We start from the raw sequence: 23,131 nt of genomic DNA on the forward strand, positions 1-23,131 counted from the left end.
CTTGTATGATGTCATGCACAAATTGCCTGAGAATTTGCTGCCACACTAGATGTGAGGTTGCTAGGAAGAAATGTGTTTTCCTCAACTGATGAGCAAGTGGTTGCTGTAGGTTGCTGGCTGCTGCTAGTTGAAACTGGTCCCAAAGTAGGTGCTACATCGAAAACTTCCTTGTAATGGCTTTAACTGCTGGCAGGCTGCAACAGTTAATAGTATTTTCCATGGAGCACAGCAATCCATCTGCAAATACTCACTAACAACTCACCATATGGTAGTAAACTTGAAAAGGTTCACTTTCAAAGTAAAAGTTGTGCATTAGCACTGCAGTCATCACATTTTCATGGAGTAGTTGGAATCTAGTTGGAGTAGGCCTGCGTGACTGGGGCTATGTTTCACAGCAACTGTCATCAACCCTGAGCAGTTTTTTCCTAGCAACCTTTGATAGCCAGATGGTTGAGGACAGGTCCCTAAGTCTAGGTGACTGGTTCCTTATGTGGTTTAACCTACATTGTCCCACTTCCAAAATGGCAAACAAGTTAATGTCACGTTAGTGATCATCTGACTGCAAAACCTCAGTAGAGGCCTATTTCTTAGTTTGTGTGTGTATTGCTTTATGGCTAAGAACGTGTAGTTTTCTCACCCGTTGTTTGGAGTTGGATAAATAACCAGGAAGCAGGCAGTAAAGAATCCAAGGAGGGAGCCCCCAGAGGCCACCATGGGAATGACACGAACGCTGCCAACAGCTTCCACTACAGAACCCAGAGCTGAGGCCACCAATATCTGGCTGATGTACACCTGAAGAATCACAACACAGTTTTCTCAATACAATATATGACATGAATGTAAGTGGCAGAACTAAATAACTTTATTCGACGCTCACCTGACAGGACAGGATGGCACAGTCGATGCCAAAGCCTCTGCGAGAGTTGCCAGGACTGTGCTGGATATACTGAAAAATGCAAAGAAAGTTATTAGTCCCAAAAGACATGATAATTATCTTCTAACAAAAAAAGTAGATTACTAGCTATTCTTTAACTATGCATTAATTCATATCTTTGTAGATTCATATCTATATTAGATCATTCAGCCTTTTTAATTGAATATATCTGTACCGCTTTCATTTCGTGATATTGTCCCAGTAGAGCATAAGGACAGTAGGAGATACTCATGGAGATGATGCCCATGCTGCTGATCATCACCATGGCCACGTACACATTAGGGAAAATTGCCATGACTGCAGTTCCTATGAAGGAAAACACAAAAAAGAGGGAGATTAGGGCACTACTGACTATCCAGTGTGCTTTTCTACTCTACTGTGGTCTATTAATGCAGTTCATACCTATGGAGAATCCAAGTGTACCCAGGATGTAGATAACCTTAATGCTCAAGTCAAAGTTGTCGAGATATTTTTGAAGAATAGCTAGAAAAGAGAGATTTGTGGATTGTTTACTCAAATGATTAAAAGAAAATCCACTTTCTAACCAGGAAAACTGAATGATGTGAGCATGTGCTCTTGCGCATGACTACCTGAACATGTAGCTGCAGTCATGGCATATATACCCAGGCCCCAGCATCCCATCTGAACTCCTTTGTGATAGTTATCCAATAAGGTTGAGTTAGAAGGAGCCTGTGAGACAGAAAACTGGGCTTAGTTACATCACTTTTTACGTAAGATGGAGACTGTTTTGCTCTTTTTTTATCCTCCTGCAGCAAAATAAATGACAAAAATCAGAGAAATGAAAAGAAGCCTGTGCAAAGCATTTAAAAAAAAAAGAAAAGAAAAACTGAAAGAAGATTGATAAATGTTTTTAGGGTAAATAATTAAAAAAAAAAAAAAAACACGGTATATGTTGGTAAAGTAAAGTGAGATGAAGTGAATGTATGTATATCTGTGCATTTTTGACTGTTTCTCATACTTTAGGATCTCCGTGGTAGATGACTTGTCCCATGAAGTCGGTGAAGAAGACCGCCTCTGCAATGATGGAGAACCAGGTGAGCAGGTGACAGGCACAAAGCCGCAGCAGCTCCTGGGGCATCTTTAGCATGGAGAGCCACAGCAGGCGCACGGTGGTCTCAACCTGAGGGGAGAAGATAATTCATCACACATTACAGTTACCAGCGAGGACAAACAATACAGACTCGTTAAGCATCACACCCCTCCATCCACACACCTCGCCCTCTTCACTCTCCGTGTCCCCGCTGGAGGAGTTGGTGTTCCCGCTGCGGTGTCTGTTCCTCTGCCTGTTCCTCCTCCTGTGCCTGGCCTCCACTTCGTACAGGTCATTCATGCTGCGGGACGGCTTGATGAGAAAAGCTGCATTGGCTCGGCGGTAGCGGTAACGATGATTACCCACGCGGCCGTAGTAAGAAAAAGTGCAGGACGGCTGGCGGTAGAAGGTGTGGCGGTGGCGTGACTGTCTCATAGGAGCTCCAGTACTGGCAGCTGGATGAAGAGAGAGTTTGTTAATGGGTTCATCTTTTAATAACTACTATAATAACACTGTAGGGAAATTATCCAGGTCTTTCATGCTAAAATTTAAAGAAACTGATTTAGCATTATTGTGCTATTTTTCTAAACTAAAGTTGTTTATATCAGAACAATTTCACATGACCAAATCTGACTTTCCCAGTATAACTAAATATGACTGGGTTAACATATATCAACAACATGGCTATAATAACGTAAAGATGCTGACCTTTGACCATTCCAGCACGGTGTGCCTGTCCTTTGGAGCTCAGCCTGTTAGTGCCAAGTCTGTCAGTATTAGTAACGCTGGCTAACAGCCGCCCGTTCAGCGTCCGCTGCTCGTTGAGCTGGTTGTTCAGCAGCGCCTCCTGCCCATCGTCATTTTCCATTTCTTGCAGGAAAGCTGAGAGGCGGGAAATCCTGGGGGTGGTAACATTCGTTTGATTACTGCTGTTTTGGGGGCGGAGGAAGTCTTGACTTCCCGTGCTGCTGCTGCGTCTGATGCTGGCGAATCGGGGGGGTGGGGTGCTGCGATTGGGGTTGAAGAAGGAAGCGGTCGTGGAGGGTGAGCCGTGATAGGGCGAGAGGTGATCGGCGAAGATGGAAGGCTCTATGTGGCACAAGAACATCGCATCGTGGTCGAGGTGATCGAGGGTTGCGTCTGCCATGGCGAGGACGCTGTCGCTTTTACCTGGAGAAAGAAGAGAGGGAGGTGATGCGATCAGTTTAGGTGTCAGAAATTTAGAGAAAAGCGAAAGAAACAGGGCAGAGAAAAAGGGATGAAGTTACAGCTGCCCTGTCATGACTGGAAAAAAAAAATGAGAGAAAGAGCAATTAAGCATTCTTATAAGTGGAAATAAAAGTCTTTGTGACATATGGTCACACGGATCCTGAACTTCCTTTTGCTCTCTTTTTGCCTAGGAAACATAAAAACCAAACACCAAAAAAGTATACATATGTTGCTAACTTCGGGTTTATTTGGATTCCCTTGGCACAGTGACCATCTTTTTTTGATCATTTGAATTGAAAACCATTTAAAATTGATTTTGCTAATTTAAAAAAAACCCCAGAAGTTTCTGAACTTACTTCTCACAAGCTCCGCCTCTAGGAAGTCCATGTCTCCATGCTCTGACTGGTCATCTTCGTATGGGTCATAGAGGTCGTAGCTCTCTACCGTATCATCCTCACCGATCATTTCTAATTTGGCGCCGAGAAGTCCAGCCCTGCCATTGGCCGATGTTTGAAGGTGGGCAGGATCCAGACTTTCCTGTCGAGAGAGCAGTGAAAGGATGTTTTCTGTGAAGTCACTGAAAAAGTCTATTTCTGCTAAAACTGAACTTCACGGTTCAGTACCTGCTCGAGCCTGTCGTGTTGCGGAGAGTACTGCTGCTCCTCGATACTTAAGAGATGCAGCACGACGGAGACAGAGAAGAGGATGGCTGCAAAGAAGAAGAGGATCTGCTCCTGCGACTTGAAGACTGCTCCGAGGAACGTGTGCGTCCAGTCCAAACCTCCAAGCGCGTAGCCGACTGCGCCGCCTAGACCTGCGGGCAAGAACACACACAACAAACACGCGAGAGGTGAATTCTGCTCTTTCGCAGTAATGGCGGAAAATATTTTATCGCTGTGTTTATCATCAGCTGTACCTGCAGAGGCGGCGTGGATATTCAGTGCCATGTCTTGCTCCTCTGTGTCTGCCACGTCTAACAGGTATGCTCTGATTGGTCCCTCTGTGGCATCCGCACAAAAGTCCAGCACCACCACACCCAGCACAGTAAGAACAATCCCTATTGGCTGTCTCCCCTGCTCATCACCGAGTGACAGACCTGTCAGAGAAACACAGAGATGATTTTCAGTGCTTATCTTACTTTAGGTTTAGAAATACAAAAATAAAAAGGCCAATAATTATCAAGAAGAAATGTGTAGCACAACGAAAAAAATAAATAAATTTATGCTGATGTAACCAAGCATGGTAAGAGCTAACAGCACATTACTGAATGACAATAGCAGCTATAGACACAAACAGGTCACTGCACATTTCCCATACTGCGTTGCATGTCGTGTGTGACCTTGTGTACCACATGACATTTGTGACCTGGTCTGCACCCCCCCCAGCACCCCGAGGGCCTGAAGCTGTATAAATGTATGTAAACAACACAGTGTGCAGTGGGGTGTGTACTTTGACTAAGCATGACAAACTCAAATCCATTAACGTCAGGGAAATAGAAACATTCGTAGAAAGAACAGCGGCGTGTCAGTATGTGCGCTTGTGTACATGCGGGTGTTTTGTGTATTTGTGTGTATGCGTGTGCATAGGGGGTGGGGGGACAATGGAGCCACAGTACGCACTAGCAAGGCACCCAGACAGGAAGTGAACTGTGATTGGTAGAAAGGGGGAAGCAAACAGGAAGCATTTCCCTGTGAAATGCCTGCTCTTGTGTTCCCATGTCAACACACACACTCACTTACAGCTACACACACACACACACACATTCATTCACAGGTTACTACAGCTTTCCCATGTCGTCCTGGCTCATTCACACACATTCGCCTATACTTACATGGAAACGCACACGTTCTCTTATTTATTCACTCATTTCTCTCAGACAGGTCACTGTTTGTTTCCCACGTTAACCCTCCCAGCAAAAACACACACACACACACACCTCCCTGGTGCCCTTAATTGACCCGGGTGCCACTGCAGAAGAATAGAGGCAGAACAGAATAGATGTGAGTAAAACTGAATAGAATTTGCTGACAGAAAACTGTTCACACACCTCTTGCTCTTATTTATAACTCCTTTGACATTTCATTTGGTTATATTTAGAGATGTGTACAGGCCCCGTACACTATTGTTCTGCATTAGGCACACATTTGATTATGGGTCACACTATTATATTATGGCCAAAGGAAAATCCTGAACTCTTGACCCCTATAGTGAAGTTTGCTATAAATGCTCTGTTGTTCTCTTCTCAGCTAATGCACACAGAAAATGTCTCATTAAGAAAAAAAAACCCCAAAAACGTACCTATCAGTGATCCATTCAGAAACAGAGCCACTCCAATCAGTGTTCCTATACAGAGAGCCAGGATGAACGGTCTCCTCCTGCCCCATCGCAGAGTGCAGCGGTCACTGGCCGAGCCGATCAGAGGAGTGAACAAGAGGCCAAGAACTGGACTGAGGAACCACGTCAGACTGTAGTACTGCTCTGGAAGACCTGCACAGCACAGACACAGAGACAGATGAGGTGTGAGCAGAGATAGAGACAGTGAGAGCTAACAGCAGGTGCGCAACACAGATGTGACTGTGCTTCCACCAGGGGGCGCAAGCTGCATTCAAACTGTTCAGGGTGAGAGAATTTCTGATTAGTATAAATATTAAATATTTTAAATTAAATATTAAATAAATATTTAATTTTTTTAATATAGAAATTAGGCAATTTCAAAATTTAAATTAGCCACAGGTGGCATAAACTGTGACACTAATATTAAACATAACTTTATTTATATGATTAGATACCCATAAAAAGACTGTTCAGCATCATTGCATACAGACATCCTTGGCTTACAATTATTTAGAAATATAATTTCATCCATCCAACAGCAGAAACGATTCTTTCAACAAAAGCAGCAATCAGCCAGCCTGCTGGTTAATGCTGCTCACTGTCATCATGATTAACATAATAATATCCTGCTTATCTGATATTAATTAACACATGTAATATTGCAATCGGGTAATAGGATTTTCAGTGACTCACTATGTGACAGCAGGTCGCAGTCACAGGTGAAGTGCACTGCCACATAAATTGGTTGTTTGTGCTGTTACTGCTGCTACCTAAGAGCTGACCTGAGGCTGACTTTTTCAACACCTTCTGTTAAAGCCTACACGAAGATAAAGAGGAGAAAGCCACAGCAACCGGGCCCGACGGCAGGATTTATCTCAGGTCTGCTGAGCTTCTGTGTGTTAACGTTCCCCCTGGATTATCGCACAAAGGAATTCGACAGAGACTCCTGTGCTCTTTTTAATGCAGAGAAAATGAGCGAAAATTGAGTGTGGAGGCTCAGTGATCAGGTTAGTCAGGCTTTTGTCAGTAATCGACACAAAAGAAACTGCCCGACAGTGACTCGCCTGTGTTAAACAATTCAATTATGAGCTCTCAAACGAAGGAAGGAAATCTCCTTTTTGTTGCTTCTTCTGAAAGCACAAGAGCACTTATGCATTTCTACTACTGCTTAAATAAACTCATAAACCTGAAAGCAGTAAACGGAAAGTATTACTTCTGACTAAATAGGAGCAAAGAAAGACAGGAAAACTTTTATTTTTCTATTCAACATTCATTTCCTGAATTAAATGGATTGAGCTCAGCATAACCCAGACTGTTATGTGAACGTGACCTTGTTACTGAGCGCACATTTAATTATCTTTATGCGCCGACTTTCCAGCGTCGGAAACCAGGTGAGGATTTCAAACACATCCGATGAATGATGGGGCCCCAAATTAGGATGGGCCAGTGGAAATAACTAAAGAGACACTTAGGATGCAGCAAACTAATGGAAATGCACACATGCTTTTGATATCTCTCAATAATACCACTCAACACTGTGTAAACCCATCAAACACACCTGTCGCCAGCAAAAATACCTCTTAACCCCTCTTAACCTGAAGTATGTACTTAATATTTTATAAACCTACCATAAATTCACTGTTGATTATCATCATCAAAGATTAAAAATACATTGAAACACATTATGAGATTAGCAGAGATAAGGTTACTGCAAAGTAAAACAGATTTCTGGTCCATTTAAAAGCCACCTGACATGACACAGTTCAGAAATGAACCACTTCTAGCTCCTTAACACAAATATCTAATTAGCCAATCACGTGTCAGCATCTCAGTGCATTTAAGTGTTCAGACATTAGAAAGGTGACCTGCTTCCAGCAAGATGGCACACGAAATCACCTGGAACTGTTTTCTTGAACATGATAGATGGTTAACTACTAATGCAATAGAGCACTTTGGCATCTAGTGGAGCAGGAGAGGCACTTTGTTGAATCTGCCCCAGGAAGATATTTAAGGATGATCAGCCATCAGTCAGCCATTGGGATCCAGTGTTGGCTGTGTCCAAGCCAGCTGTTTACACCTGTATCTTATACAAACTGTTGCAAGCAAGAAGAAAATCATCGGGACTTTAGCAAAGCTGTGAGTCAAACCCAGAGGCAACAACTTCTCACTTCTAAGACAAGCTGTTTGCTTAGTCTTTGCTTCTACAAACCATCTGACTTCCCCCCACATGCTGCCTCTGCCGATTCAGCACTTCCTCCTTGAGGGCAGGTATCAAGTAGGATTTGTCAAGATACTCGGAAAGCCTTGCGTTTGACTTTTTGAAACGTGTTCTCAATCCACGGCATTTAGTGAAACCAGTCAGACTCACTGTTTTGCTAAACAGTGGCACTAGACTGGGATCAGATGGAAAAAAATAAAGTTATCTGAGTGGAGTGATAGGATAAAAGGATAGCTGTAAACCAGAAAACTGGCATTACTTTTATTTGCTTCTAAGTCTGTGTATTCAGTCAGATAATTTAATTTTCCTAATTTGTTTCACTGATAAACAGAAAGTAAAATCAAGTTTCTTTGAGTCATCACGCCCATTTAGTTATCAATGCATTAGTGAGATGGGAAGCGGAGGAGGTGGAGGCAGGCAGCCCTTTAAGCTAAGTGAAGTCAGCTGAATTGCAAATAATTAAATCACAACTTTATCGTTGCCTCACTGGCAAACTATCGCTTGATGTGACTCACTGAAAAATGAATGCCATTTGGCTGCCGCACAGAGACAAGGAGAGACGCTGAAACACTGAAAAGGTATGAGGTCATTCTCTGAACCCTGCTTAAAAACTGGAAAATTAACTTTCAAAGTATTCAAAAAGCACCACGCCTCTTTAATGTCAAAACGAGAGGGTTGACCACTATTTACTGAACCACACCAATCTAAAAGGCCAATTTGGGCAGAAGCCACCAGCAGCGTTGTGGATATAAACAATAAAGAGTAGCACATTGCTGTAACTAAATGGTTACAGCAATAAAACTCCTGGTCCCAAATTTAGTAGTCACATTACAGTTAACACTTTTATTTTAAGTCACTATGGCCTACAGCCAGTACTGCAGTTGGACCTTGTGTTTGCCGTTTCACATTTTCGTTCTTTCTTTCTACTGTCTGGCTTTGAGGTACGCTTTATTAAAGAGTAGAAAAAGAACGATTTTGTGTATGCTTTATATGCATATGTATGTGTGGGTACATGTAAAGATTACACTGCAATGAATGTAAGAAATCACTCACAGGAGATACGTAACTAAACTAATGCATTACTTCATTAAAATTATAATGCTTAATACAGTGCAATAAATACCTACCTGTGTGTAGTGTGAAGAAGTGGCCAAAGTTTTTTTTTTTTTATTTATTTTAGTTAATTCTGCAATAATTCACTTTAATAAGAAGAAAGACAGCAGAAATGCAGAACTGCTGATCAATACAAGCAAGATGCGAATGATAGTTAATTCCTCAGTGGGCCAACAGATGGAAGAAACTTGGAGAGAGCAAGTGAGTTGATGGCATCAAATCTAATTGAGAGAAGATTAAGACTTATCTTAATTTTTAAATGGACTTTCGATTTTCTCAAGGAGTCCTCTTTTAATAGATAGACGTCAATAACTGAGTGCCACCATATCTAATTAGCAAGAGCTGATCTAAAACCTCCCCAGAAGTCCACGAACAGACGGTAAACATCGAGGTCGCCATGTCAGGTGCAGGGTCAAGATCCTTTCACACAATCCTCATCAGTCCATAGAAGTCCAGGCGACAAATCTAATCTGACTCATTTCTTTTAAATAACCAGTGTTGATGTCCGATGTTGATGTGTAGAAATTCCTTGGAAATTTGTGGGAATGGAGTTGTTTGCTTGCAAAACCCTGCCATCATGTGAAAAACTGTCTGCTGCAATCATGGTAATTTTTATGTTTTCACTGCTGTTGATGAATCACATGTTTCTGTTTGGCAGGAATTGTGGTCTGACGATAGCCGTGCAGATCCGTGAAACAAACCCTGAAGCAGAAACAGCAACTTCAAGGTTAAACTGCGTTTTCTCATAGGAACACTGAGAGCTGGACAAGCAGCAGTGAGAAAAGTGAGACAGTCTCACATCCCTTTGCTTTTGCTAGATTGCTGCAAAGGACAAAACAGAGACTGCAATTCACACGGAGCAAATCTTTTCCATTGCTTTTCACTGCGAAGAAGCAGGAGGCAGAGGCAACTGAAGGCTGAACAAGAATAACAAGTCGGCCTACATTTACATTTGGAAACTTTTCATTAGCAGATCACGTGAACTCCAGGTGTCGAGACTTCATCCGCTATAGCGCTTAAACACATTGATCAGCAACATCGGCACTCACTCACAGCGGAGGTGTCGTCATGGACTCTGGATGAAGGCCGCTTAGCTTCGATCACACCGAAACTGATATCACTGTGACACATTTCTTTACTGTAACAGCTGCTGATGTGACTCACTTGAAGCAGAGTGCATTACATACTGCTGCTCAGGTTATCTCAGCATGCTACCAAAGAAAAACAACAGGCTGGACTATGCAAATATAATTACCTATAGCCATAGCTATAGCCTCAAAAAATGACTTATTAACTGTTACAACTAATGAAGGATATGAGTAATCAAAGGGAGAGAAAAAAAACAGCCAACAAAGACCTCGCAGAAGCCTCTTCTTAAATGCTTTTTAACTGATAAATAATCTGGTTTGCAGATGCCAAAGAAGTCTGCGTTTATGCTTTAGTGAATGACATTCTAGTATTCTTTAAATACCTTACTAATCAACAGGTATTTGTGTTTGTGTGATATACCCTAGGCTTGCTAGCGTTACCCGATAAGCTAGTCCGTCACGTTGTCTCCGACGGTGTGGAAACTGCAACTTCAATCTGTGTCCACAAACCAGTGACATACATCTTTTATGGACTACAGCTCTGTCTGGCTAACAACCTAAACTCTAGAGATAATCAGCCTTATCTCATGAGAGATGATGAAAAGTTGTAAATCTTCACATTTTTTAAATGGTAGGCTATTCATTTTCAGCGTATCAACAAACAGATTTATCAACAAGTACATTTCTGCCCCACTCATCCAAACAGAGAGCTCATTGAGTCTTGAGGAGCACTGTGGTCAAGTCTCTTGGTCTGTGAGGCATGTACACGTGAATATAATGTGTGTCCTTGTGCCTGCCACCTTGGATTTGTATGTTTTTCCAGAGGCTATAGCTATAAGCACTTTTAAGTGCAGGAACATTGAGCCTTTGACCTCACTTTGACTTTACAGCTCATCATCCTGTTGTCCCGTACAAATGTTCACCTCTCTCTTTCTCATGAACAGGCCGTAAACTAGGCTTGACCCTTGTCACCGTGGCGACCAGGTCTTGGGAACTCTGTCGCCACGGAGACTCCATCACCTTTGCTTCCTGGCTCCTAATATGGCTGTGTCATTCACACAGTGCTTCCTGTTGTTTGGTGAGTTCAGACTGAGGAACAATTTGTTTCTTTAAGTTTTTTTCTCAATTTTTTAATACCCTTTTCAATCTTTTGTTTCTCTCTCTCATAAACACATACACTAACACACCCAAGAACGCACGAATACCCACGAAAATAACACATAACATGCAAAAGCCACAAACGCAAGACCTGTTAAAAAGTCAAACAGTGGCACGGCAATAAAGCGGGAGACAAAGCAGCAGATAGGAATCGGTCTGTCGGTAGGTTTGTCAACATCAAAACAGGAAAACTGTTTCTAGTAAACAGTTCCCACACAAAACACCAGAAACACAGTCAACATGCAGGAAATACACACATGTCTCAGTTCCCACACATAGCCACAGACTTACAGTCTCACCTATGGAAATAATAATATTAATAAAAAGGAGCTCACACAGCTGAGTTCCCACACAGTTTGAGTACAGTAAGGCCAAATGCACACTCACACAGGGAACAATACTGAGAGAATCAAGAAGCAGGAAGCATTTTAGAAAAGAGAGAACAAGAAACAAGTGCAGTAACAGACAAGGAAGGGAGGAAACGGAGAGAAAGAGGGAGTGTGAGAAAGGATTAAGATCAAAGCATTTGAAAACAGAGTTAGGATAAGGTGAGAGGAGGAGAAAAGGGAGGAAAGACGGAAGAATGAAGATAGAGGGACAGAAAAAGTTCATATTCGGGCTGTCACATGGCTGTTAAGCAACGCCAATTGATTGTGGGAAAGAAAAATGTTCAATCTCCTCCATCTATCATCAAAGAGGGTTTTTTGTTGTTTGTTTTTTTTTTAAGCTACGCACATTTCCTGAATATACGCGCACACACGTGTGCACGGACTAAAAACTGAGCTTAATGTGTGACTGTTGGAAACACAAATCTCCCATTCATCCCAGATTTCATGTGTGTCTTGTCGTCACTGCACTATAAAATACACAGTAAAACTTTGTAGCTTCAATTGTTTTCAAACCACTTTTATTGTGAATAAAGCAGCTTTGAAACACTATATCAAGATATGCTGTATTCTAGTGTCAATCAAAAGGACAATGAATCTGAGGTTGACCTGAAGTTCACACTGAGATCTTCATTTAAGCAAACTACTTTCAAACTACTTGGAATAAATTACTCCCACTGTGCTTTTATGTTCTGCAAAGAAAGTCCTCAGATCACTTACAGCCTTCATGCTTCTCTCACATTTTCACAACAGTCCCCTCCTTGTTTACTCTTGTACAGTTCATTTGAATTTGTTCCCTTTAGCTACATGTTGAGCGAAAAACTTCTCCAAAAGTTGTAAAACCTATCAGATGCTTTCTGTTGCTATAACGGGGTTTCAAAGCAAGACTCATTTAGCAAATATAAATACGACAACAGTGAGTGGCACCTCTCTTTAATTATCTGCAGAGCTGTCTAAACAAAATGACCAACTTAAATCAAGTTAATGCTAAAGTGTAACAAGAAGTTTACATCAAAGGCAGTTTGACATATTAGCCGGCAGCTGGAATAATCATAACTTAAACATGTGATGCTCAGTTCATACCACTGACAGCTGCATGTTGTCTGTATGTGACTGATAATTAAGTGTCCGAATAAATCGCGTCCGTTTTCAGTCATTTTCTATTAGATCAGGCATGTCAAAGTAATTTTACAACGTGGGGCACGTCCACCCCACTTTGACTCCAGTGGGCCGGACCAGCAAAAACTCCTCTTTCTGTTAGTGTAAAGAAGTTTAACTACGCATTTAATCCCAGAGATATTTTAATGTATAATAAGAAGTTAAATTTCAACAATACATTGCAGTTTTTCTACATGATAAATTAATGCTTCTTTGGGCTTAAACTCAAACGTAAACTGTAAGAAGTAAATGTGTGCAGTGGGCCCATTCTGGCCCCCGGACATCAAACAGTAAAGTTTATCTGATAATATCACTTCTTAAATTTCTTCTAGATTGAAATGCTTGCACATGGAGGAGAGGCTAGACACGGATGGTTGCTCCTGCTGGTCTAAGTCATCTAACTGTCTAATAGTAGTCTAATCCTCCAAAGTGTAACTCATATTCACCTTATTTAAAGAAAAACCAAAAACATAAGCAGCCAAAGAAGTTGCTCTACACATCTGCACTTCTTTTTTGCTCCTTGCTTAAAAATGTGGTCACATAAGTGAGACAGCGAGAGTTCGTTTCTGCTTTTCCTCGAAAAGTTCTTAATCAGTTCTAATTGATCTCTGTTGGGCAATCAAACACCACTGCTCTGACCCAAATGCCTCCAGATCAAAGAATGCAAGTGTGCCACTTTTGAAAAGGACACAGTTGGAATACGACGAATTTTCCCTAAATTTGCTGATAAAATGACGCCTGTAGAGTGAAAACTGTGGACTCAGCAGCAGGTTACAGAGAAAAACTTCAGAAGAAATGTTTTGCTTCGCACACTCTGTCGGCTAATTTATCCACTCTAGCTGTGACTATTCTGTCCGCTCAAACTAAAGGGGTTTATTTCTTCACAACAAATAACAAACAAATCATTTGAAGATGATGCACGTATTGTGCAAACTATACGTTTTTATGTCAGTTTTAAAGGGCATTTCTGCAAAATTCCATTCATATATATATATATATATATATATATATATATATATATATATATATATATATATATATATATATATATATATATATATATATATATATATATATATATATATATATATATATATATATATATGTATAGCCTGTTGAGCCAACATACTGGTACCTGGTCTTGCACCATTAACTGTAAATGATCTAGCTCCACTGGAAAACAACAAAACTCAACTCCAAACGTAAAATCAAACAATCAGTCCCTTTCTTACAAAACAAACAATCTTATTCTCTCCTATTCCAGCCCTTCACTTCTACTCTCTCTCTCTCTCTCTCTTTCCGTTCCCATTCCTCCCGTTCCCATTCTCCCATAAACCCCCCAAAAACAATCCTTTCATATCCTGCGCTGGCGTGAGAAAACCACAAGAAAAATGACAAGGGTCCAGAAAAGAGGGAGAGAAACGGTGTGAAAAGTGAGAGTAGGGTAGAGGTCATGATGGGAGAAAGTGGGCAGGAAGGAAGGAGGGCGAGCGCGAGAGAACGAGAGACAGAGAGCGCGAGAAGAGGAAAGGAGGAAGCAGGTGGTCTTAAATAAACAAAACATGCAAACTGAGTCAGGTGTAGCACTCAAAGAGGAAGGAAGAAAGAAAGGGAAGAAATGTGGTTTGTAACAGATGGGCCCATGAGGGCAGAATTAAAATTTAGACTGGTCAATATTTCATTATTGATAAGTGTTTGGCAGTGGGTTCGATTTCAGCAGGAGGGAAGAAGAGTTCTTCTTGCAGCTCATTTAAAATCTGCAAATATGTAGAATTAATATCTTTGAAGTCTGGGACAGATATCTGCTGGTGTTAAAGCAAAATTTCAGTGTATATCTGTGAGGAAAACAAATCCTCATGTTGTTTTTTACCTTTTTAATTTATTCTGGAAGAAAGTGGTTTGAAGGAAGATTAAACCGAGTGATTGCTGAAGTACAAACTGAGCTTCAAAGGACATTTTACGCTCTAATTTGCTGTTGGTGTTCATGCTTTTCCTTTTAACCTGCCATTTGCCCTAACTGGAAGAGCTGGGAATTAGGGCTGGGCGATATGGCCTAAAATTCATATCACGATATAATTTGAAGCATGTGCGGTAACGATATATATCGCGATATATTCTTTTCTTCTGTATAACGTATTTTCCACACTATAAAGCACACTTAAAATCCTTTAATTTTCTCAAAAATCGAGAGTGTGCCTTATGTATGAATTCTGGTTGTGCTTACTGACCTCGAACCGATTTTGGCGTGCAGAAATCTGTTAAAAAATGTTTTAGTACAACTTTGGTAAGCCACACTGCTTAATGGATTGTCAGAGCATTACGGTCTAAATTCTTTAATCTTTAATAAAATCATCAGCGTTGCCGCTTTACCAGGTGTAACAATTAAGTTTAACATCCAGGCATCCATGAAAACAGAAGTTATTAAATTTATTGGAGTTAGAAGTTAGCAGGTAGTTAGCTCGCTAGTTTCCACCTAAACATGACATACCATGTTCTGAGTGATTTTTGAAACTAATTAAAGCGTACAGCTCTGCGACCACTTCCGATATAAATGAAGACAGAAAACTAAACAGCAGTGGCGTTTGTAGGGTTACTGAAGTTGGACTACCTGGTATATAATGTTGTGCTACGTGATTGCTAGCGACACAGCTATGTTAGCATAACATTAGCACAGTGAAGCTGGAGGATGAACGCCAACTTTTTTTCCACTCGATAGAAGTTAACGTGAGGGATTCTGGTGGTCAGGGACAAATGCAATCGCATAGCAGGATGGTATACACGGGGCAAATTTCAGTCAGGAGAACAACTGAGATTATTCATCCACAATACAAGGTTAGTTATTAATATACTGCAACAACATGGGAATAGAGCAGCTGCAAGAGAATTCAACATCATGTTCATCTCTGTGCTATGACTGTCGGCATAATTTGCAGATGATAATGGTTGTAGCCACTGTGATGCTTTCGACCAAAACAGGTGCAGCTTGATGACATCATCAACATGCGCTATCGCGATACAAAATCTCTATCGTTGGCCAAATTTATATTGTTTCTATCGTATATCGTTTAAATCGCCCACCCCTACTGGGAATGCTGATTCATTGCATTATTATTATTGTATTGTGGCATCTGCTAAAAGCAAACTTGGCCAACATTTATGTTCACAGTGACTGGGGAGTGAATAGAAAGAAATGCCTGAGACAGACAGAGGGAGACATCAGGAGAGACAGGAATGAGTCACAGTGCTTCCCAGCAGCAAGAGATGGTGAGAGCATCAATCACACAACAGACACACATGGATGCTAGTACCAAGGCGCGTGCACACACACACTGAAGAAAATGCAGATCCAAGTGGGCAAGCTCCACCACCAAGGATGTAATTAACAAAGTGCCTATTAGGGAGAAATACAGCAAACTGCTAACTCAATCAATGAAAGCAAGAAATCTCAAAGAAATTTCTACCTGATACAGATGAGTGTGTGTATCACAGCTTTATAACCCTATTCTTGAGAGAAAGGTGGGTTTTTACACTCCACACACACATGCACACACGCACGCACACACAAATCTGTTTTATATTGACTGGAAACTGCTTTAAGAGAGGTTTATTCAGCTCATTTAACACAAAAAAGAGCAGATATTATCCTCTGCGTGAGCGAGAGTGCTAAAACACAGGGGCAAAATCCACCACCAACTGTGCTCACTACGTAAAAGGTGGCATTAAAGATGCATGAAGCTTGCATGTACATGCACACACACGCAGCTGCTTCTAGTCAGCAGAGTTATGTAACAGCACTGCAGTAAACTAGGAGCCTCCCACTGAGACGGAGAGAGGAAGGAGAGCCAGACAGATGGAGACATTTACACCGAGCGCGAAGTTTGATGAGTGAAATCAGACTGAATGAGTGAATTTACTCTTTCAAGCTATCTGTCATTGGCACCGATATATGGCCTCGTGTGATTGACAGCAGGGAGTCAGGTCTCTGGCTGGGACTGACCTATAACACACAGGATGCTCCAGCTGGCAACATTTGCTGTCCTTTCACTACCAAAGAAGCGATCGATGAGGCCGATCGGCAGTGATCAGTCGGTAATGTTACGTAATGACGAGTACAGTAGGTCAGCCATGTAACGAGGTAGCATTCTGCATTTTCTTAATTCAAAACGTGACACATTAAAGCCTGAAATACAATTGTTCCCTTCGACACACAAAGGGGAATTTCAGTTTTCTGTGATGATGCAACAATCAGAAATTATTTTATTGATCTACTTTGTGTATTGGCCAGCCACCACTAATCGCATGGGACACACAACTCAGTATTGACACACAAATCAAAACGCTCCAACAGTTTCAAAGCGAAGACAAACGACAAGCAGCTTCAAAGAAAGTAGAGCCAGAACCTGTTGCAAAAACTAATATGTCCCCTCTGATTTTCTCATTTTATATCTGGAAGTTTTTTGGCCTGCATTACAAAAAATGGCCTCTGCAATAAATATAGGTATATTTCATTGTCATGCCATGTGAAACCTAATGAGTTTTTTTCCAAGTCACAATTTGTAATGGTCACAAGTCAGACGGCTTCTTCCTTGTGACTATGCTGCAAAGCATTTTGCAATACCTAAAACTTTCTGTGGTAAGAGGTGACCCTTACAAGTTCATAAAAGTTTAAAATTGCACAGTAATACATGTCATATATGTACTGACCTCATGACTGATCCAGACACAGATCTCTGTGGTATCACACAGAGATGCAATACCTGGAGGTCAAAATAATAATAAAAAAAAAACACAAACTAATGAATAACATCTTTAAACATGTGGCATGTGAATATTAACAGTTTTCCATAAAAATAAAGTTTAAAGGAAATTAAACTGATCCTTCTGGCAAAAAACATCATAAACAGTTTTTTTAAGGTGGAAATCTATATTTCAGCCTGGATTTATATAATGAAAATAGCCTGTAAATATAATCTCTTATATTTATCTGTACATGGACATGAATTATTTGCCGTTGAAGTGCATCTTCCAAAAAAAGTAGGACATTCAGCTTTCTGAGATTTGGGTTAAATTGTTAAAAAAAAAAAAAAAAGAGCAGCCTTAACCCAAACCATCATCCATTTCTAAACCTAACCAACAACCTAACTACCAAAAGACTAAAAATACTCTTCTTTTGTGGGATTTGAGCACCAGTTCCTTGAGTGAAAGTCCTGTGTGGAGTTATCTGAGTAAACAACTCCACAGGACCAGTCTGTCAGTATTCATCCATCTTCCTCTCATTAATATACGGTCAAAGTCAGCGAGAGTCAGTGAGAGAGCAGATGTTTTTCTGCTCTTTTAAAATACGCATCCAATCACACACACACACACACACACACACACACACACACACACACACACACCCAACTGCCCTCAGGCCAACCATTACTGATGTGTTTTGTGGCTGTTGTTGGGCCTGTGTGTGTTTGTGTGTTTCACTCTTGGTTTTATGGATTTCTGGTCACTATTACTGACTGCAGTCCAACTTGTTTTGTATAGTGTGAAATATAAAAAAGTAAAGCTGTAAAAAAAAAAAAGGAATGGAAACAGTGAGTTCAGTGTTAAGGCTTCTGGATAAAGTCCATAAAACCTTTTTTTATTATTATTGTGAAACAAATATTTGTATAGTATTTGTATTATTTTTTTTATTTGATGTAAATCTCCTTCCTCCTTTAGAGATTTTTAAGGTGTGGTTGGGTTTTTTTCTGTTTTCATGTGTGTTGTGATTAATTTGAGTTACAGAAAAAAAATTTGAGCAGCTTCTTGTCACATTAGCCTCGTGTTTATACCACTGCGGTGCTCTGAGGTTAGGATAAATGATGCGCTGAGCAAGCTGCAGGTCAGCTCTTAATGCATGATGAGGTTTGCATTTACATCTGGTTCATTTCCATATCACACGAATCTTATTAAGCAAAACTGCTGTGAGCTCAAAACCCAAACAAGCAAGCACCATTTGCACATCCAACAACATGTGGCAACTCCGCCAGCCTCTTTGCTGTGCTAAAATAATTTACAGGCATTTCACAGAAATTTAATAACAAATACGTTTTTGATTTTTTTCAGCATCATCTCTCCAGATGTCCCCTAAAATGAAGCACAGCTTTGTGATTTTTTAAAAATAAATTCTTACAATGAAGTTACTTACAAGAGTAAACGATTTATTGTGTTAAAACATAAATTTATGCTAATGTTCTCTATTTATTTTCAAAGATAACAACTGCTGGTCAAATCTCTGCATTTAGCATACCTTTTAGCAGGTTATAGGTCTTAAACAATGTCTTTTTATTAAGAGTTTTTCTTTTATACATATAAACAAAAAGAGAAGAACAGGATTACAGATGATCTGTACATTCGGGGTAATTAGCTTTAAGGCTGTGATATAAAGAAAAAACAGAAAGGGAAATAAAGAAAAAAAAAAAGAGAGAAATATAAACGTGTATAATATTTCCCCAAATAACATAATCCCTGCAAAATAATCCTATTCATTCCTATCCAGGTCACTGCTCTAGACCTGTACACTGTGTTTCCACACCTGACATAAGAGTTTGCTGAAAAATTCATATAGATTTTGAAATGCAGAAATTTTCCAGTTTTAGACACGACATGAGGTCATTTAACCACTGTTTGTGAGTGGGAGGGGCAGCGTCCCGCCACCTCAGTAGGATTGCCCTCCTGGCCAACAGAATGATAACGCCTGTCTTTTAGAGGCCGTAGAAGCTCCTTATTCCCACTGACGCCAAACAGAGCAAGAAGGGGGCCAGGGGCCAGCGTCACACTGAGAATCCTGAACAGGGCATAAACATTTTACATTTTGAAGTACCGTAATTTTCGGGCTATAAGCCGCTACTTTTTGCACAAGCTTTGAACCCTGCGGCTTTTAGTCAGGTGCGGCTTTTCTATGGATTGTCCATGAGCGGATTTGTTTTGTTTGTTCCGCTGTTGTACGGCACTACGTTGCCTGGCGGAAGGATCGGGGGTCAAGAGTGGTATTTTGGTCACATGTCCATCCGCCAGGCAACGTAGTGCCGTACGAAGTAGCGCGAAAAACAAACTTCAAAGTAGCGCTACGCGTTCAGCTGGAGGCGTGGATGATGAGCGGCGATAAACTTGCGAAAAGCAAGTTATACTCAACTCCACCGGTGGATTCTGACAGCGTGGAAAAGTGTGAAAACATCCACGATCACCAACGGATTTCGAAGGGCTGGACTGCTGCATGATGGAGAGGAGGACACCGCCACGGCCCTTCTGAGGGTGTTCAACTCTGACACTGACAACGAGGATTTCTTTGTTTGGTTTTGAAAGTGACAACGAAGGAGAGAAGCGGAGAGTGGATGACGAAGCCACCCTGAGCCTGTTCGTTTCTGACACTGGAGAAGAGGACTTTGGTGGTTTTAGTGCGCAGGAAGAAGAGAAAGATGGTGAATGACTGACTTTTCTTCTTGTTAAAGCCGTGTCACTGCACCTGAGCCTAAAAGGTAGTCCGAATCTATTTTTCTGGTGTGCTGTAGGTTATTATGTACTACATTTGTTACTTATTTATGAAGCACAGTACATGTTTTGTACTTGTAATTACCGCTACTTGTACATATACCCTAAAAAGTTATGCAAATATGTACCCATAACTTGTTTTTCAAAATATTAATAAAAGGGGTGTGTCTCCAAACAGCCGTCTCTTTCCTGACAATTCCCTTTGTGCATCTTCTTTTACATATGATAAGTCAACATTGAAACACCTGCGGCTTTTAGTCAGGTGCGGCTAATGTATGTACAAAACAGGATTTTCCCCTGATTTTAGCTTGTGCGGCTAATATTCAGGTGCGCTCTGTAGTCCGGGAAATACGGTACTTACAGCTGCTCTCTTGTTTCCCAAGAGGTCACCGCAGTGTATGGATCAACCTGGCAGAGATTTTTATGCCAGATGTCGGCTTGTTACCCTCCTGGGGCTGGGTTTATGTTTCCTCCTCCTCCTAATTTCAAACCAACAACCTTCCGCATATTTGAACTTTAACTGTCTTTTTTTCTTATTTTGTATTTTTATTCATATTAACTGTTTGTGAGGGTTTTTTCCCCACGTTTCAGGGTACTCTCTGTAAACAAATTCCGTAGGCCACTGATTACAACTATAATCATCTTAATAAAATGAAAAGAATTTTTAAAAACAGCTTCCCCCAAAGTTTCTTTGTCCCTCATCATCACCTGAGAGCTTTGCTGTTTGCTTGTCTGTAGCGAGAGAGGGGCGGGAACAATGTGCTGACACACACACACACATTCAGTTCTGCATTCCTCGCATATCGTATACCGATAGCACTCACATACCTGGCTAATCGCCTGCTGGGTGGAAAAATAGCACACCTATAATATGTCTTTGACTAAAGTATTTGTTGACTCTGCATCTACACTATGTCACGAATGCAAAAAACAGATCCGTGAAAGTAACCTGTGCTGCTGCTCTGACTACAGTTTAACTCTCTCAACGACCCCTAACGGTCCACACGCCACAGTCTGGGAACCGCTGGCATCCGTGGTTCACTACTGTGCAAAGCTACTGACGTGCAAATAACTCTTTCATAAAAACACTTTTAGTGTCTGTGTTAGTGATAAGTTATTAACATGAACAAAGTTACTGCTGTGATGAGTCCAAATGCTATAAATAAGAAGACTTCAAATAACTGAACAGACTGGTGTGTTTGTCTCTCTCTCTCTCTCTCTCTGTGTCTCTCTCTTTCCCTGTGGTGACAGGCAGAAGCGTAAAACGATTAATGAGGACTGATTGTGATTTACACACAGTGGCTCCTATTTCTCACATTTTTTTCAATCCAGATGTTTCTCTCCTACCTCCATATTCTAGCTATGTGTTGATAAACCCTCATTTCACCAATGCAGGCGTTTGTCACTCTGTCCTCCATCTTTTCTATCCTTTGAATGACTTGGTCAGATTATAGTGATTAGTGAGTGTGACATCAAGCCAGTCATTTATGTAACCCTGTATTACAGTGTCTGCAAGGTCATCTGCTAGATTAGACCAATGAACATGATAGGATCACTCAGTGGATTAGGTTACCTGGCATGCAAGTATAAACAGCGTAAGATCAAGCTGATTTGTTGCAAATTAAACAGCGGGGGCAGATTTCCTATTGTGACATGACAACAGGGTACCAGCTACTATCTAGCTCCCATGAAATCGGCGCAAAAGAAAAGTTAACGCGCAGACTGGCATGTGGTAAAATTTGAGACATGAATTGAAAATAACAGTTTGCTTGTAGCAAACTTGGCAAATCTGGCCTCCAGTAAGCTGTCGCGGCGCCGTGCCACGATGGATTAGTAAAGTAAACAAGCACTCAAATGGTTTCATTATTTCATTAACTTTAACTGCCACTTTGTGGGTCATTTAGTTTGGTATGCAAATATTAAGAGGCACATGGCTTTTCAGAATTCGAGGAAATCAGATGTAGTAAAAGGTGAAGACACTAATCCAGAGAGCTCCACCTTTGGGCCGCAGACAAGGTCATTTCATTTTGGATTGAAATAATCTCCTTAAGAAGGCCACCAAAGAAGGACAACAAAGTTGTCGAGTAGCCAGCCTGCACTCTTTTGGGTAACACAATGGTGGCATTCCTGCAAAGGTGGGCAGTCAACCATGCAAATAAACAGATTATAAATAATTACGGGTCAGAAAGAGACCTTTGAATCAGACTGTGCTACTCCTGAGATTGTTTAGCCTCATGCTCGTTTTTATTTATCAATTTTTTTATTGTATTAAGTTGATTTACTGAACCCTTTCTTCATTAGAGGATCAGCCAGTTCCGTGAAATAATTGAAAAAGAAATCTACTTTTTTGTAGGAACGTGGGCAAAATAACACAAACTGCTGAAAATAACTGAAACGAGCTCATCTGCATCAAAGGAAAGTTGAAATTTCAAGAAAATATAACAATTTTTAGTAGGTGAGTGCTGGGAGTCTTTGCTCTCCAGGTCAGTGTGTGTGTGTGTGTGTGTGTGTGTGTGTGTGTGGGGGGGGGGGGGGGGGGGGGGGGTGTCTGTGTGCTCCTGGCTGTTTTTTTCTTTTTTTTTTACAGTTCTGCCAAGCGAGACCTTCTTATCTCATTGTGTTTGTATTCTGAATACAATGACAATAAAGGCTTTCTATTTGATTCTATTCTATTCTATTAATCGAATTCAAAACACAGCGACTTTTGAGGTCAGTGGGTGTAACTTAACGAGCGACGTACTCGACGGGGTTCATAAAATTACATCCAGTTCTCAAAATTAAGTGAAACAATAATGGCTATGTGAGCTATAAGTGACTCTGTATGAACCAACACGAGCTTCTGCTGTATTCACATTAAATGTACTCTTTGTCATGATTCTTACGCACTGCCTTGTATCTGTAGGTACTTAATTCTCACACCACAATGCTTCTGATAACGTCCCTAATCTGATGTTAGTC

General features: G+C 40.9%; 1 protein-coding gene across 2 annotated transcripts in view; it reads right to left on the reverse strand.

Moving 5' to 3' along the window:
• slc45a4a (solute carrier family 45 member 4a) overlaps positions 1-23,131 on the reverse strand; it is a 51,128-nt gene that overhangs the window by 2,165 nt on the left and 25,832 nt on the right. For both annotated transcript variants that reach the window (XM_085445273.1, XM_085445274.1), the window contains 12 exons: positions 5,493-5,681; positions 4,111-4,290; positions 3,818-4,008; positions 3,551-3,731; positions 2,694-3,155; positions 2,169-2,440; positions 1,914-2,075; positions 1,525-1,624; positions 1,337-1,417; positions 1,110-1,240; positions 878-946; positions 638-792 (listed from right to left, as the gene is read on the reverse strand). In XM_085445273.1, the coding sequence (XP_085301399.1) occupies positions 638-792; positions 878-946; positions 1,110-1,240; positions 1,337-1,417; positions 1,525-1,624; positions 1,914-2,075; positions 2,169-2,440; positions 2,694-3,155; positions 3,551-3,731; positions 3,818-4,008; positions 4,111-4,290; positions 5,493-5,681 (2,173 nt within the window). The remainder of the gene's footprint in view (positions 1-637; positions 793-877; positions 947-1,109; positions 1,241-1,336; positions 1,418-1,524; positions 1,625-1,913; positions 2,076-2,168; positions 2,441-2,693; positions 3,156-3,550; positions 3,732-3,817; positions 4,009-4,110; positions 4,291-5,492; positions 5,682-23,131) is intronic.

Source organism: Copadichromis virginalis, linkage group LG22 (genome assembly GCF_057382275.1).
Source record: "Copadichromis virginalis isolate Kocher_CV1m ecotype Utaka linkage group LG22, C_Virginalis_male_GT1.1, whole genome shotgun sequence".
NCBI lineage: Eukaryota > Metazoa > Chordata > Actinopteri > Cichliformes > Cichlidae > Copadichromis > Copadichromis virginalis.